Source organism: Lepidochelys kempii, chromosome 24 (genome assembly GCF_965140285.1).
Source record: "Lepidochelys kempii isolate rLepKem1 chromosome 24, rLepKem1.hap1, whole genome shotgun sequence".
NCBI lineage: Eukaryota > Metazoa > Chordata > Testudines > Cheloniidae > Lepidochelys > Lepidochelys kempii.
The window spans coordinates 7,678,404-7,694,821 of NC_136403.1; the positions used below are offsets into that span (position 1 = coordinate 7,678,404).

Consider the following 16,418-nt stretch of genomic DNA (forward strand, 5'->3'; position numbering starts at 1 on the left):
CTAGGCTCCAGCTGACACTGGCGGGAGTAAGCTTGAGCCGCTGTGGTGTCTATTTTGACCTGCTCATGGGGTTTCTCAGGGGCCAGTCTCAGCCTTCCAAGACCAAAGGGTTATGGCTGCAGGTGAAGCTAGAAGTGGCTCCTTTCCTTAAAGCAGATGTGTAATTTCAGGCCTCTTTTTACAGGTGTAGGCGGTGTAGCCTGTCCAAGTCCCTGCACATCCAAAGGGGTTGAGTGATTTCCTTGTCAGGGTCTCAAACTAAACTGCACTTACAAAGGGATGCACTTGTGTCCTAAACCCATAGCAGGTTCTACTCAACTCCGCCTAGAGCAGCAGGTTTAGCTTAACACACATTGGACCTTGGGCACTATCACCTCACGAATCTGCCAGAACCACCCAATCAGCACATGGCACCTGCCACAGCATCTAGAGGAGATTCCCTAGGCACCAGCTGTCAAACCGCAAAGGCCACGGGCAAGTCTGAGTTCACAGTGATCATGAGCGAACCAAGCTAGGGGAAGTACACTGTTCCGGTTGCTCCCCCCTTTCCAGCCTGCAGGGGCACGTACAAGCCAGCTCAGGGTCAGACCATCACCACCCCACAAGGCACAGAGCTACAAAGAGCATCAGTGCAGGCCCCCTCTACTGAGCTAGTCAATGAAACGAATGGGTCATGGGAACGGAGGTTCCCTGGAGCAGCAAAGGGGGTCACTCCTGAGCAGAGGTACTACACACATGTGGAGAAAAGGGACTCCACCCTTGCTAATGGGGGGAGAGAGTCTGACATTGGATTTTAAAGTAATTACCTTTCCTCGGATATCTGAAAGCTCATCCCGTCTCTGTCCGTTTGAGGGGCTGCATGGGAATCTTGCAATGCTAATAGATAAGTGCTATTAATAGCAGGGTTAAATCAGCAGCTGGTTCCTCCCAAGCTGCCTGTAGGAACAGCTGCCAGTAGCCACACTAGTATTTCAACCGTGTAACCTCAGAGGGCTGTAGCAGGTGGCTTTTCTAGGAAGTGGGAGGCCAGTTGTGTTTAAAAGTAGGGCAGTAGAAAGCATATGAAGTTCTGAACCCACATTCTGGGCTTGGTTCCCCCAAGTGTTCAAGCTCTTAACTAAAGGCCAGACTTTCAAAAATTCCCCACACCTCCCAGTGGCCTCATCCAGGTTTCCAGGACACCTCAAAACCCAGCATGCTGAGTGCTTTTGAAAATCTGGCTGCTTATTTTGATGCCTTAAAAATGGGAGCTGATCCCTGCTATTGTAGTGACCATGTTACCACCACAAGGAAAACCACCTGTGAAAACCACACCAGCTCAAGTCTTGCAAGCCTAGCACAGCTGATAGAAAAGCTGTGCATTTCATACTGATCCAAACCCCTCAGATGGGCGGGGTGGGAAAAGGGTGACACTCCCCACAGAAAACACCACGCCTGTTTTTACAGAAGTTTTAGTTTTATTTAACTTTTAATAAATTTTAACTTTTAAAAAAACAACATTTTGGTCTGAAGTTAGGTTAATGGTCCTTTTCTCCAACCCCTCTGTCTAACCTGGAAAGTTTTAATGCCTTCAGCATTTCAGCCCCCACCAAATCTGGGTTTACAGGGAAGGCTCTCTGCGCTCCAGTTCCTCTTTGTACTTAGTCCTCGCTTTAAAACAAATAAATAGGAAAAAAATTCAGTTGTAAATTCATGTGTTGATTTACAGCCTGGGCAGAGGGGGGAGCAGCACATTAGAAGGGAAGTGGAATAGATTGTTCTTAAGGGGGATCAGGACCAATTCTCATACAGCAACACAACGGGACGTATTAAATCCCACCGAAATAGGTATGAGGGAGCATGTCTAAACCACACAGCTTCCTTCCAGCAGGTATTCCATAGTGTCTATTAAATCAGCCATTAATACCCAGACCTTCATCTACTTAATCTAGCCTCCCCCCTGGTAGAACAAATGTCACCTGATCCCACAAGTCTGTTACTGTGGTGGTGAGCTGTAAACAGAGCACAAATTCATTCTGGCTGCTCTTCCTGCCTGCTCCCCCAATTCCTTTGCTTTTCTGGGCGCAATGGGCACATTTCGGTCACGCTGGGGAGCCAGCCGCCAAAGCTTTGACCTCCATTCACTAACTGTGGCAAGTAGCAAAGTCAAAATGGGGACCAGGGTCTTCTTTCAAAACTAGACCCCTTCATCTTAGTCCCTGAACTCCTTCACTCTACAGCTGAGCAAAAGGCTCCCAGAAGGGCCTGAACTGCAGGAATCCACTTAGCTAAGAGGCAGAGCTGAAACTGACAGGACAGTCTCTGGCCTGCCTAGGCTTTGATTTCATGGTTTTGCTATTACCCAAGAAAGCAAAATTCTATGCCCCTTCTGCATGGGAAACACTACAATTTCCTCTGCAGCTGGAAAGGAGTTTGGGGAGAGGGCTTGCAGTCATTTAAAAAAAACCCAACAAAGGGGAATGAGCGAGTCTTTGCAATTGAATCCAAACCCTCAGAGGACATTAAAGAGACAACAGACTTCCGCTTTTTGTGCGTTATTTCCACCAGCAACACAGCTAGGGAATTCCCTTCCAGAAACTTGAGAGGTGAGAAAAAAGCGACTAGAGAGGCAATGAAACCATACCTCACCAATAAAACAGACTGGGAAGGAACTGGCGCCAGCTTTCTCTGTGTGTGTGTGTGTAAAAACACAAAAAAAGTGAGAGCAATTTGCCATCTCTCCCTCACATAGCAATCTGGCTGTGCCTTCCACTATGCCCCTAGAGTTGGGGATGGGGCCAGATAGTCTTGCAGAAGGGAATCCTTGCATCCCAGTTTGGTTTTAAGGCAGCTGGGTGAGGATACAGAGAGAAAGGACGCTACTGTATGGCGGTGGCACAAAGTGCTACCACCCCTCCCCCCCCACAAAGTTGGCACATTTCCATCTGCAGCGATAGGAAAGAAAATTGACCTCAAATGATGTATTCTAAGCACACATGTAGGTTGGTGCTGCCACTCCAGGATCCATGCCTTTAGCCTCCCCCCTAGATGGGTCAGCTATTTCCTTCCACTAGATCAGTTTTGGGAGAAGAGGGGGAGTAACTATTTATAGGGGACAGGAGGGAGACCCTGGCACTACTCTTGGTGGCAGGGTGGAAGCTGAAGTTCTCTTAAAGTTTTGGCCTTCTCAGCTCACGCCCGTGGTGGTGGGGCCGGGCGGCAAGCTGGCAACACCTCCACGTGTGCCTAAAATCAATCAGTTTTCCGGTGGTTGTTGTTCAGGACGGGGTGCCCGTTGGAAAGGGGCCCGTTCTTCGTCACTTCCTCCTCTTCCGTGTTGTCGGTCTCTTCGCGATCACTCCTCTCGTCTTCCACCACCTGGGGGGATCGAAAAGAAAGGGGCTTCATGAATCAAAGTGAAACGGGGCGAGCAGGCTAGAGCGGAGTGGGACTGGGTGTCAGGACTCCTGGGGTCTGTTCCTAGCGCTGCCATTGACTATCTGCGGGATCAGTTTTGCTTCTGTGCCTTAGTTTCCCTGTCTGAGGCCCACTCCATCCACAGCCCTGCCCTTCCTCCATTAGTGCCATCTGCAGAGGTAGCTTTGTGAGCCAGGCACTTGACTGGGAACTGGGCGAAATCCTCCCACACAAGGGCCACCGCACACGCTTTAGATGGTAACAGCCACTGCCTGGGACCGAGTTTGCACTCGCAACCGCGATGTGAAAGGCCCCCTCTCCGTTTACCCCAGGGCTCACTGACCCCCTACTGCCTTGCCTTCCCTAGATTCGCTCCAGGACTTCGCTGCTGAGCTCTGGCTTCTTCCTGCCTCTACCCGCTCCATGCTGTTGCCCTAGTGAACTTCTCCCGTTACTAGAGCTGACCTCCCCTAGAGCCACCACCCAGCATGTGGCCCTACCCGGTCTGGATGCCCTGGGATGTGACACAGGCACCTCAAATCACGCTGCTGCTTAAATCCCCAAGGCCCAGATCCTCATAGGTACTGAAGTGCCTAATTCCCATAGGAATCAGTGGGAGATAGGCACCTGCATTACTGAAGATCTGGACCAAAGGTTTTTCTCTATCCTCAAAAAGGCAATAGAGGCCCCAGTGCTCACCAACACCGCCGCCCTCACTCACACACCCCCACCCCTCTGCTCCTCTGACAGGAATCTCTGCACTGTTGCACCACAAACAAACCAACAACCCTACAATGTGGACTAGGGTGTTTATCGTGTTATTTGTCCCCATTAACCAAGACAAGAAAAGGCCCCCCAGCCGGTCTTAAAAATTGCTGATCTCTTCCACTTCCCCATCCTCCCCAGAGAGGTGGCTTCACTTTGCTTCCCTCCTGGCCCCTGGGTTCCAATGTAAGCAAAGGGTGACCTGGAAACAAACAAAAACACCCTCCCTCCCCACCAGAGAGAGTGAACCTGCCTTTCCAGTTATGAACTTGTGGGCCATGCGGATGATGAGATACGCCCAGAAGACATGCAGCGATTGGAGTACCACCATCATGAAGTTGAAGAAGTAATAGCCGAAGAAGGGCGGGTACAGGTCCAGAGGATAGACCACCGTGCAGTGCATGATCCTACAGGAGAGCACAGGAGACCACTGTACTGAAAGTGAGGCGGCTACGCAACCCTCCTGGTTCACCCTGCTCAGAAGCAAAATTGGCAGCATGGCCTAGTGGCTAGAGGGCCACCCTGGCTCTCAGGAGCCCTGGGTTCTATTCCTGGCTCTGCCAGGTACACGAAATGCAACAGCTTGGCCTCGTGGAACATCATCCGACGGCCAGCTTTTCCGCCCCACTGCCTGCAATGCTGTCCCAGGCCTGGCAGCAGCAGCCGCCCGGTGGCCACGGTCAGAGGCTCGCTCACCAGAAGGGCAGGATGACGAGGCGCGTGACGATGAAGACGGCGGCGAACACGATGAAGATGTTGTTGCAGGTGTTCTTCCAGCCGGCGTAGTTAAACATCTTGGCAGACTGGGGGCGAGAGGCCAAAGCCACAGTAAGCTGCAGTGCCTTTGAGGGGTGGGAGGGGGCAGAGCGTGGGCCTTGGGAGACTCAGATGAGTCACTGCGTCTCTCGGGGGCTCTCCCACCCCTCGTCAGTCTCGACTGGGAGCTCCTTGGGGCAGGGGCCAGGTCTCGTTCTGTACATACAGCACCTCGCACAACAGGGTCCTGCTCTTAGCTGGAACCTCTACGCTCTAAGGTAGAGCGGCACTGCTAACAGCAGCTGCATGGTTTGGTTTTCAGGCAGGGCTTGCGTCTGGAGAGTAGCCCCCAGCTCCCGACGATGGACGTCTCTTAATGAAACGCAGAGTCATCCATTTCGCATCAGGTGTAGTGCTGAAGCACCCAGAGGTCCCCATGTGCCAGGTGCTGCCCAGATACAGAGTGAGACACTGTCCCCTGCCCCAAGGCACTCAGAGTCCAAATAGACCAGGGATGAGTCTCTGGACTCCTGGGTTCTGTGCTGGGCTCAGTGGGGCAGCCCCCACACCCCATGGGAGTGAGTCCCACTGGCTCCACGGGGGCGCCAGGGGGTCTGCTCTCACTGGCATGGTGGTTGTATGGTGCATCAGCCATGGGGAAGAGCCGCAGGGACTGGGTGGGGGGTTGCGCGCTGCTCCCCCCACCCGGCTCACCTCCAGCAGGTAGTCGGAAGAGTCGTGCAGGGCCATGATCAGCGTCCCCGCCCGGATGTAATTGGCGAACCAGGAAAAGCTGATCAGGATGATGGTGGCCACGTGATGGATGATCTGCTCTTTGAAGTCCTGCCGGGAAGAGGGGGGAGGGGAAAGGAAGGGATTAAGCCCCGCAACACACAAGAGGAGGGGTCAGACCCCAGCCCAGCCCCTCCTGCCCCAGATACACCAGGCCCTGCCCTGCCAAACCTCCTACCCCTGCCCCATCCCCAAACACACCAGACCCTCCCTGCCCAGCACTGCCAAGCTGTTCACTCCCCCAGCCCTGCCCAGACACCCCCAGCCCTGGACACAGAATCCCATGCAATATCCCAATCCGGGAGGTGGAGAGGGGCTACCTGGGGATCACCAAGCAACTACACCCATGTAGTGGGGGAAGGGCCACATTCCTAGTACCAGGGCTGGTTTGGGGGCCATCGCTCGCCCTATGGAGCTAGTGGAGGCAGCCCCAAGTAGAAGCCCTCTGACCCCAGCAGACCCTTCCCTCCCATGTCCTGGAGGCCTAGAACTGATCAGGGCAGAGGGGATTCTCTCCAGAGCCCCACAGGGTCGGTAGGAGCAGCCCACAGCCACCAGATCTCATCTCCATTCAGCAGCAGCCTGGGACTGGGGATGCACATGGATCTCCATCCAGCCCCCCGCCTTCCCAGAGACCCCTGCCTCCTGCACAGCCGGGCCCGCAAGAGACAGCCTACCTTGCGCTTCACGTCGGAGGCGATGCTGAAGAGCAGGGACCAGTAGAACGACAGCTCAATCATGTAGTACCAGTACTGCGACGGCAACGTGGTCTGCAAGGCAAAGGGGGACAGAGAGCGAATCGTCACAATGCTCTGCTGAAGCATGCGCGCGCGCCCTCTGCTGGATGGGATCAGAATGGCACCACTGTGTGTCATAAGCCCAATTCTGCACAGAACTAATGAGGATTCTCTAGTAGCTCAAGCAGCAGGGACCTGAGCTTTGGAAGCAGGAGGATCTGAGCCTTGACATCACCCTGGATTTCTAGATGGCCACAGGCCACATATTGCACTATCCCAGCAATTCCTTAGAACTCCCTCCAAGTAGATGTTATCCACCAAGTAGTTGCCAGGTAACCATCCTGACTTCGGAGCCCATGCACCAATGGACGCGCGTCCCAATGAAGCAGGGAGCCCGTGCTGCGTGGGCAGCTATGCTGGAGCCTGAACTGAGCCAGGACTCTCTCTGTCCAGCGGCGCTAACCCGAACAGCAGGTGCATGCTGGACTCACCTGGATCGGGTACCCTTTCCACACTTCCTTCAAGTCGTAGAACCAGGGCTTCTGTGAGGAAAAGCGGGACGGGGGAGACACGGTAGAGGTTAGCAGGGCAGCTTGGCCAGGATGGGGTGAGAGACCGGGAAGGGGTCAAAACGGCAGATCTTACTTACGTCCACTATGACGGCCATGCCAGCAATGAAAGCAATAAGGTAAAAGGTGAATCGCCAACTGGAAAAAGGAAGCAGATGATTCTCAACAGAGGAGCCCGGGGCAGGGTGAAGGGGAGAGAGAACACATCATGGGCAGGGCCAGTAGGGAGCCCCAGACGCTGGGAGCTCCAGAGCGAGCCGGCCCAGGGGACACAGGGTTGAAGCGTCCGTCTGGGTCACGGGGGACCCTTTCTGTGCCTCTCTCGCGATCTAGCAGGGACGGAGCCTTGTCCTATGCCCTGGGAGAAAACTGGAGAGGGGAAGGAGCTAGCCTTGCAGCTGCTGGGTTTTAAGAGTCCCCTCAATCCTGTCACCCTCTTGCCTTGAAGCTGGAGCTGGAGCCGGAGCCGTGCTCAGAGCCAAGCTGGGCTCAGAAGCAGCGCTCACCAGCCTGGGCTGGGGAGGGAACAGCCTCTTCCACTCCCACGCACTCCCTCCCCCAACCTGCCTGCTCAGTTCTGATGGCAGCGCATGGGGGTGACAGGGCACTATGGACTTAAGGGGATCACCCCAAATGGACTCCCGGGGCCCCCCACGCTGCCGTTCCAGCACTCACAGCCCACAGATGCTCCCTTCACTACCACTGGAGAACCACCCACCTGCCAACCCCTGCCGGGTCTCATTACAGCGAGAGCCCCGGGTCCGCCCCACGGTGCCCAGCTCAGCAGAGAGCACAAGGGGGTCCCGAGTTCAGAGAGATGGGCTGCAGGGGGTGCTGCAGACACCAGGGTGCGACAGGGTCGCTGTTGCACAGCTGGGCGAGCGGCACCAGGCTCTTACCTGGCCTCCCGGAACTTCTTGAGCAAGCTGGGCCTGTCCTGGTTGCGCCTGCGTCGGAACCAGCGCTCCACCTGCCGGACCATGCAGCCGCTCTTCTTGGAGAGCATCTCGACATCGCCCTGGGAGGGGAGAGACCCGGGGCAGTGACCGGATGCCAGGGTGACCCAGGGGCTGGCTGGGCCCCAAGACCAGGCCACAGGGTGGTCAGTGGGAGACAGGAGCCACTCATGCCAGGGGAAGCAGAGGGCGTCTGCCTGATAATCAGGGCTGTGGAATGGCAGCTTGCGTGGAGCTACCCAGGCTTGCTTTGGTCTCATGAGCTCAGGTACTGACCATAGCGAAGACGCCGGGTGGGGGCATCTAGCCCATGAGCAACTCTGGGGGCCCAGACTGGCCCTGAGCTGGTGCTGCTGCAGCTTCGCTGCTCCTGAGCTCGCTAAAGCGGGTCCGTCTACACCCACTGCAGCCACAGCCCGCTGTTACTGCGCAGCCAGGCCCAGGGAGCCGAAAACGGGTTTGTTTTGAGCCTTCAGAGCCAGTGGCCACAAGGGCTGGGGGGCGCAGGTGCCTGAGAGAGTGAGAAGCTGAAAGCGACAAGTGCAGGGTACTAGCTCCTCTGCAATCCTGACCCACAGGCTGTTAGCCTCGCATACCCCGCTCTGCTGGGGCCCCTCAATCCCAACCCACCCTGGCTAGCCCAGCTCTGGGTTTACCCCACACAGAGCTCTGCCCAGGCCCCTCATTCCTGACCCACATCCCCATGCTATCCCAACTCCTGACACCCCCAGCTCTGCCGGTGCCCCTCACTCCTACCCGGCAGCCCCCTGCTATCCCAGCCTTAGGCTCCTCAATCCCAACCTGCATCCCCCCCTGCTAATCCAGCCCGGGGCTCCCCCTCTGCCCCAGCAGCTGTGCCAATGCCCCTCAATCCTGCCTTGTACCTCCTCCCTGTTATGCCAGCTCTGGGAACCCCCCAGGGCACAGGCTGCCATTCTGGCCAGCTACCTACTGGGGATGAGGCAGAGTGCCTGTAATGATCAGGAATGGACCCCCACCCCACCGGGGGGAAAGACCAGTGCTTTAGCCCCTGCATCGCTAAAGCCGCATGCAAAAGCGCCCCCGAGCGCTAAATGCAGCCACTTCGCTCCTCAACTTGCCTCCCGGTTTCTTCCAACACACAGAGCCAGATTCATTTAATACCATCACATTAATGCCCCAGCCGCCTGGCTAGCCCCGTACAGATCAGCTCCCAGAGACCCCAGGTGGGAGAGGGCAGCCCGGGCACCTGACCCACAGCACCCGGGTGCAATACCAGCACCATGCCTGTCACAGGCAACACACGTCGTGTCGACCCGTCCCCCCTGCCGGTGGCACGCGCTGTACCTGTTTGGGGTGTTTTGTGGATGAAGCGTAGAACTTTTCTAGCACGGGATTCGGGGTGGCTTTTAATCGGATCTTCTCCTTGACATTCAAAAGCCCGGCTAGTGGGGTAGCCACATATCTGGGGGTGGGGCGAAGCGGGGGAGAGGAATGGGGAACACAGGCAGAAAACACATGGTTAGAATAATGCTTTAGAACATGGAGGCCCTTCCCTTTGTGGCCATCTGGCGTTGTTATAAGATGGGGCCACAGTCTAGAAAAGGGAGAGCACCACGGCTTTCACACAGCTTTTCACCATCTGTGCAAGGCAGAGGAGGACACGGCTCTCCAGAGTACAGCACTTTGAAATCTATGGATGGGAAGTGCCACGGAAGAGTTAGGAGGAGGAGTTATTAGTGTGTGCAGCACCTGGCACCATGCGGCTATTAGGTGCTACCATAATACGCCTAATTATTAGGTAATAACTCTTCAGGGCAGGAACCGTGTGTCACCCTACATTTGTGCAGCTTCTGGCAAAGACACACCCATTACTGCTTGCCCTGTAGGCCCTACCATAACACAGATCCATATGGACAATCAATTCCCTCCTGCAACCTGACAGCCCTCAGATCAGAACTCCAAAGCTGCCTGTAAAGTCACTGACAAGAATTCTGCTGGGCAGTGGCCATTAGGTGGCAGTCAAACCCACATGACAGAGCAAACCTACCTGAGCCAAAGGGATGCAGATGGCTCGGGAGGAATCTTTAACATCCTTCCCATTTTACAGATGGGGAAACTGAGGGACGGAGAAGGGACTGGACTCACTCCCCTGTCATACAGTTGGTGAGAACAAAATCCAGGAGTCCTGTCTCCCAATCTCTAAGCCCACTCCTGTCCCAGAGCTGGGGACAGAACCCAGGAGTCCTGACTCCTAGCAGTTGGAGCAAAGAGTTAAAGTCAACAATGTGTGTGTTTTGATCAGAAGACCTGCCATAATGGAGGTGACTGACAGGCGCAGGGGAAGTAAAGGATTAAAAATCAGAGTGGGGGCTCTGAACTGATGGCTGGGGAGACAGAGTGAAAGAAAAATTAATTGAGGGAAGAGAAGAAGAAACACTCAGAGGGAGAGAAGTGAATGATATGAAAGCAAAGAGACAGACTGAGCATGTCTTTAACTGAGGGGAGAGGAAAAAAAGAACGGGCGACAGGAAAGATAGAAAGAAAGAGAAAGTCGAAGGCTGGGAAAGTGAATCTTCCCTTTGCTACACAGAAAAGAAACATCTCTAGCCCCCTTCTTCCCAGTCCAAGGCCCCTGCTTTCATCCCACACAGGTTTTGTATTTACTGACAACATGTGGGGAGACATCCCCACAGAAACCCAGCCCCCTCCTCCCCCAGCTTCACACTGCTCCTCCCACCCAGCTGCGATCACAGCAAGATGCTCACAGGCATAGAGCACCCAGGGCGCACACACACAACACAGGCGGGCAGCTCCCGATAGAGCTCCACCCACCCACGTGCCTGTGCCGATCCCCCAACAAAGCCAGCTCTGTTCTCAGGTCTCTGTTTGTCACCATGACAGTGGTTTATACAACAAATTGCTCTTTAATTCCTCGGCCCAGCTGTTCCTGCCTCAGCCCCCAGCATTGCTGAGACAGTTGGGATCGGGGGCTGGACTGCACAATGCAAGCATTTGTGCAGTGTGGCCTGGGATGGGTGCATATAAATATACTCCACATGCTCCGTATTCCTAGAAGCTAGGAGGTTAGAGACCATCTACCAAGCTTTATCTCATTCCCACAGAGGTCAGTGCAGGTCGCAGCCTGCAGTCCATTGTCTGCTGCTTCATGCAGTCTGGGTTTAGGACTTTTTACTATTTTGGAGGGAGGGACAGCGTGTGTACGATGCTGTCTACACTGTGTACCTTAGCTGTGCCGCTACAGCCGTACCGTTGTAAGGTACGCAGTGCAAAATAAAACCACACCCAACGAGGGGCAGTAGCTTTGTTGGCGGGAGAGCATCTCCCACCAACAAAATGCTACCCACACCAGCACTTTCCATTGGTAAAACTTTTGTCAGTCAAGGAGTTTTTTTCACACTCCTGACTGACAAAATTTTGACGGAAGCGTAGTGTAGACACAGCCCAAGTAAAATCAGGAGATTCTCCCCCGTTCATTTGTCCCGTCCCACCCAATCAGGATCTGATCCAGTGTCCATACCGCCCAGAAGGCGCCCATGGCCCACACACTGGACTGGGAGATTCAGGACTCCTGGGTTTTGTTCACAGCTCTGGATGGGGAGTGGGGTCTAGTGGGTTAGAGCAGAGGGCTGGAAGTCAGGACTCCTGGGTTCTACTGCCAGCTCTGAGAGAGGAGTGGGGTCTAGTGGACAGAGCAGAGTCAAGACCCCTGGGATCTATCCCCAGCTCTGGGAAGGAGTGGGGTCTGTGGTTAGAGCAGGGGGGTCAGGATTCCTGGCTCTGGGAAGGCAGTGGGATGTGGGGATTTGAACTGGGGCCGGCCAGATTTTCTAGACCGCTCAGGCACCTTAACAAGGTCTGGGTTTGCAGAAGCACCTAATGTGCACCCAGTGTTATGAAAATCTGCCCTCAACTGCCTGGCATTAAAGACAAAACTTCCTCTAGGGACTGGATATTCCCTCACTGTCCGCCAGGGGGAGCTCTTTGCAGCTGGCTCCAGCCAGGCTGCAGGAACGGAGGCTGACCTGGCCTCCCCAAAGGGTACTCACATTTCGAAGAGGTGCCTGACGATGAGGAAAAGGAAGGCTAAGGGGATGGTGATGTAGAGGTCCGAAGCCTTGGCATAGACCCGCCCATCCTGGTCTTCCAGGTCTGACCATGTCAGGTTCACTGGCAACCAGAGCCGGTCCCACCAAAAGTAATTGTATAACGTCTGGAACATCCTGCAGGGGGAGAGAGACAAATGGAGTGGCTCATTCATGCCCCAGGGTTCCCTGAGTCTCCTACTCATGCCCCTGGGCAACAAAGACCAAGGCCCCCGCCTCCACCCTTGGATTCCCACCTCCCAAGCTACAATAAGCAGCATGGACACACATGACTTATCACGGCTGCTCCAACCCTCGCAGCCCTGGGATCCCACCACTCAAAGCACAGGCCCCTGCCTGTCCCAGAGCAGGAGGAGAATCACCGTAAGCCCTACAGTGCTAAGGACACACAGGAAAGTGGTGAGAACATAGCTGGCCCGGGGGGGCTGAGAATGGGTGTGTGCGCAGAATGCTGCAGCTGTTTGAACACCACACGGCAGTTTAGCAAGGAGAGAACCTTGGATGTGACTGAAATCACAGGGGAAATCCAGGAATGCCAAGTGTGGAGGGTTGAAAAGTGCTATGGGGTCTACAGTGGCTGCAAAGGGTCAGGGTTGGGACAGATGTACAGCCGGTCACATGCCACGTTCAAGTCCAGACACTCTCTTAAGTACAGATGTGTACGTCCTTTGGGGCTGGGACTGGCTTTTGGTTCTGTCTGTACAGCACCTAGTGCCAGGGGGTCCCGAATGGCGACCCTAGGTGCTACTGCAGTAAAAATAAACAGCGTCAGTAGGAGGCGCCAGCAGCACAAATGCACCCAGCTCTGCATCTAGCCTTCGCTCACCTCCATGCAAAGTTCCAGCGTCTAGTCCCCCTGCCCAGCTCATCCCAGCCACGCGTGAGAGACCCAGTTACATTCTGCCTGGGGCTCAGAATAGAGGAGGCTGAGCGGGTGACAGGGGCTTTCCCCAGGATGACTGCAGCACCTGGCTGTGACACACAGGCTCCTTGGCAAAGGGTCCCTGGCTCTTTGCGAACTCTCACCTCAGACCTGACAAACGCACCACACCAAACATGTCTTACAGGATGTTTATCCACCAAGAGTAAGCTATAAGGTGGGGTGAGCAAACTTTTTGGCCTGCGGGCCACATCTGGGAATAGAAATTGTATGGCGGGCCATGAATGCTCACACAATTGGGGTTGGGGTGCGGTGGGGGGGGGAGGTCTCTGGTGGGGGCCAGAAATGAGGAGTTCAGGGTGCAGGAGGGGGCTCCAGGCTGGGATTGAGGGGTTCGGAGAGCAGGAGGGGGATCAGGGGATTTAGAGGCTCAGGGACACAGGCTAGAGGCAGCGCTTACCTCAAGCGGCTCCCAGAAGCAGCAGCAACAAGTCCCTTCTCTGGCTCCTATGTAGAGGTGTGGCCAGGTGGCTCTGCATGCTGCCCCCGTCCGCAGGCACTGCCCCTGCAGCTCCCATTGGTTGCGGTTCCCATTGGCTGCAGTTCCCAGCCAATGGGAGCTGCAGGGGCCAGCGCTTGGGGCAGGGGCAGCATGCAGAGTGGAACCCCTTGGCTGCCCTTACACATAGGAGGCAGAGCGGGGCCATGCCGCTGCTTCCGGGAGCTGCGTGGAACAGCCCCCGACCCTGCTCCCCAGCTGGAGCACGGCAAGCACCAGACCCTGCTCCCCAGCAAGGACTCGAGGGCCGGATTAAAATGGCTGGTGGGCCAGATCCAGCCCGCGGGCCGTAGTTTGCCCACCCTTGCTGTAAGGTGTCTAAAGAAAGCTCATAACTTGTCAAGATTCACAACTGTACGGGTACTAGCAAGGACTAATGTATTTCTACTGACAGTATGCTTTATGGACTTGCAGTAAAAAAAAAAATAGTCACCAGGATATAGGTCTCGGTGACAGCCCACGCAGGCAGGAGGGAGTTGTCATGCCTCCTCTATTTAGCGGGTGATGCAATGCAAGGCTCCTTTGTTTAGCCTTGCGCCATACAAACAATCAAAACCTCTTAAAGGTGAAAAAGGAGGATTGCAACAAGCCCCGGGCTCGCCCTGGCTGTGAACAGGAACAAAACGCTGTTTCAGTCTTAACAGAGGACGGAAGGGCTCTTTGGATCCAGTCAAGGAAGAAACCCCTTTGGGAGCAGGGGTGTTTTCACCAACGTTTGGATCCTGGTTCTTCTGCAACAGGTTGAACATTGGGGAGAACCCGACTTTATTAGCTAGGAAAGGGAACTATTGATAAGTGCTGATCCAGCTTTGCGTTTTGTTTTGTATCGCAACCTTTTCTCTCCACTGCTTGCTCTTGTTTCTAGTTAAATCTCTATTCTCTCTCCAATAAACCGCTTTGGTTTTATTAAAAGTGCTCACAAGTGCAGAGTGGTTTACGGTAAACTAGGGCACACTGCTCCTGCGGGGACAGAGGAGCTGGGATTTCTGTGAGCATCAGGGGCCCAGGGGAACAATTCAAAAGGGCCTCTTGGACTGGGGCGCATCTCTTGCTAACCAGCAAGGCAAAGACAGGGCTGGCATAGCCTGGAAGAGAGTGCCTGGGCGGCAGAGAGGCTGGTGGCATATGACCAGCCAGGCATGGCCAAGACTCAAGCTGCAGGCAGTGGGTGGTAAGATGGCTCTCAGTGCTGACTGTCAGGCTGGCTCTCTGCCGCCCTCCCACCCCAGCATGTGCAGAAGACCACCCTCCAGATCAGCCATGGGGCTGGCTCCCAGATACAGGGGTACTGCCCTGCCACTCTGACAGCAACTCAGTGCAAGCGGAGCGGATGTCTCCTGATTACCGTTTGCCTCCATGTCACAGATTCCAGTCCAGCCCACTCCCAGGCAGTGAAGCCAGAGAGAGGAGGCTGCCCAGTGTCTGGGTCGAGGCCCATCTCAGTGTGAGCAGCTTGTACAAAACAGGGCTGAAACCCACTAAACAACTCCCCTCCCCCATGTGGCTGCATAATATGCAGTTCAGTCTGGGACTGTGCTTCACCCCAGAGATTGTTGCCCTCCATCAGTGCTGGAGAAACACAAGATCCACCTTCCCCCTTCTTGCATCGGCAGGGCACCTGGGTTCTATTGCCAGCTCCGCCACTGCCCTCAGACAAGTCATTGCCCTGTATGCCTCTGCTTTCCCTCCCAGCCTTTGCCTTGGCTATTCGGACTGTGAGCTCATCAGAGCAAGGACCGTCTCTCACTCTGCGCCCATGCAGGGTCGTGATCTCTGTGGCTGTTGTAATACTCTACAGCTTAACAGGGAGCATGGAGCACTAAAAAGCTTAATGGTGACCAGATACTCAGCACAATATTCACAACAAGGGGGAGGGAACGCAAGCCAAAACAGGGACAGAACAGGTTAAAGAATATTTAGCTAAGTTAGTCAAGTATTCAAGTCAGCAGGGCCTGATGAAATTCACCCTAAGGTACTTAAGAAGCTAGCTGAAGCAATCTCAGAACTGTTAGCAATTATCTTCCAAAACTCATGGAGGAGAGGTGAGGTCCAAGAGGACCGGAGAAGGGCAAACACAGTACCGGTCTTGAAAAAGGGGAACAAAGAGGACCCAGGGAAATATAGACGAGTCAGCCTGACTTCAATACCTGGAAAGATACTGGAACAAATTATTGAACAATCAATTTGTAAGCACCTGGAAGGTAACAGGGTGATAAGCAATAGCCAAGAACAAATCATGCCAAACAAACCTAATTTTCATCTTTGACAGGATAACTGGCCTAGTGGATGGCGTGAAGCAGTAAATGTGGTATATCTTGATTTTAGTAAAGCTTCTGACACCTTCCCACATGGCATCCTCAATTGCACACTACAGAAATGTGGTCTAGCGAAAGGTGGGTGCACAGCTGGTTGAAAGACCATACTCAAATATAGTTATCAATGGTTCGGGATCAAACCGGGGGGGCGGGACACATGACATGACACACACGACAGACAGATTTAGTGAGGTTATGCAGGGGTCAGTCCTGGGCTGGTACTATTCAATATTTTCATTAATGACCAGGATAATGGAGCTCCAGAGGACACCAAGCTGGGAGGAGTTGCTGACCCTTTGGAGGACAGGATTAGAATTCAAAATGACCTTGACAAATTGGCCTGAATCAACAAGATGAAATTCAATAAAGAGAAGTGCAAAGTACTTCACTTAAGAAGGGGTGGAGGGAGAAATCAATTGCACAACTACGAAGAGGGGATTAAGTGGCTGGGTAGTAGCACTGCTGACAAGGATCTGGGGGTTATAGTGGATCACAAATTGAGTAAGAGCCAACAATGTGATGCAGTTGCGAAAAAGGCTAGTATCATTCTGAGGCATGTTAACAGGAGTGGTGTTTGTAAGACAAGC

General features: G+C 54.3%; 1 protein-coding gene across 2 annotated transcripts in view; it reads right to left on the minus strand.

The window, feature by feature from the left end:
- Window positions 1–1,437: 1,437 nt before the first annotated feature.
- The window catches only part of CERS2 (ceramide synthase 2), a 50,049-nt gene continuing 35,068 nt past the window's right edge, over window positions 1,438–16,418 (minus strand). For both annotated transcript variants that reach the window (XM_073323349.2, XM_073323348.2), the window contains exons 2-11: window positions 12,021–12,194; window positions 9,298–9,415; window positions 7,915–8,033; window positions 7,096–7,153; window positions 6,938–6,988; window positions 6,387–6,479; window positions 5,632–5,760; window positions 4,858–4,964; window positions 4,415–4,568; window positions 1,438–3,357 (exon numbers count right to left, since the gene is read on the minus strand). In XM_073323349.2, coding sequence (XP_073179450.1) covers window positions 3,232–3,357; window positions 4,415–4,568; window positions 4,858–4,964; window positions 5,632–5,760; window positions 6,387–6,479; window positions 6,938–6,988; window positions 7,096–7,153; window positions 7,915–8,033; window positions 9,298–9,415; window positions 12,021–12,193 — 1,128 coding nt within the window. In that variant the 5' untranslated portion in view covers window position 12,194 and the 3' untranslated portion in view covers window positions 1,438–3,231. The remainder of the gene's footprint in view (window positions 3,358–4,414; window positions 4,569–4,857; window positions 4,965–5,631; window positions 5,761–6,386; window positions 6,480–6,937; window positions 6,989–7,095; window positions 7,154–7,914; window positions 8,034–9,297; window positions 9,416–12,020; window positions 12,195–16,418) is intronic.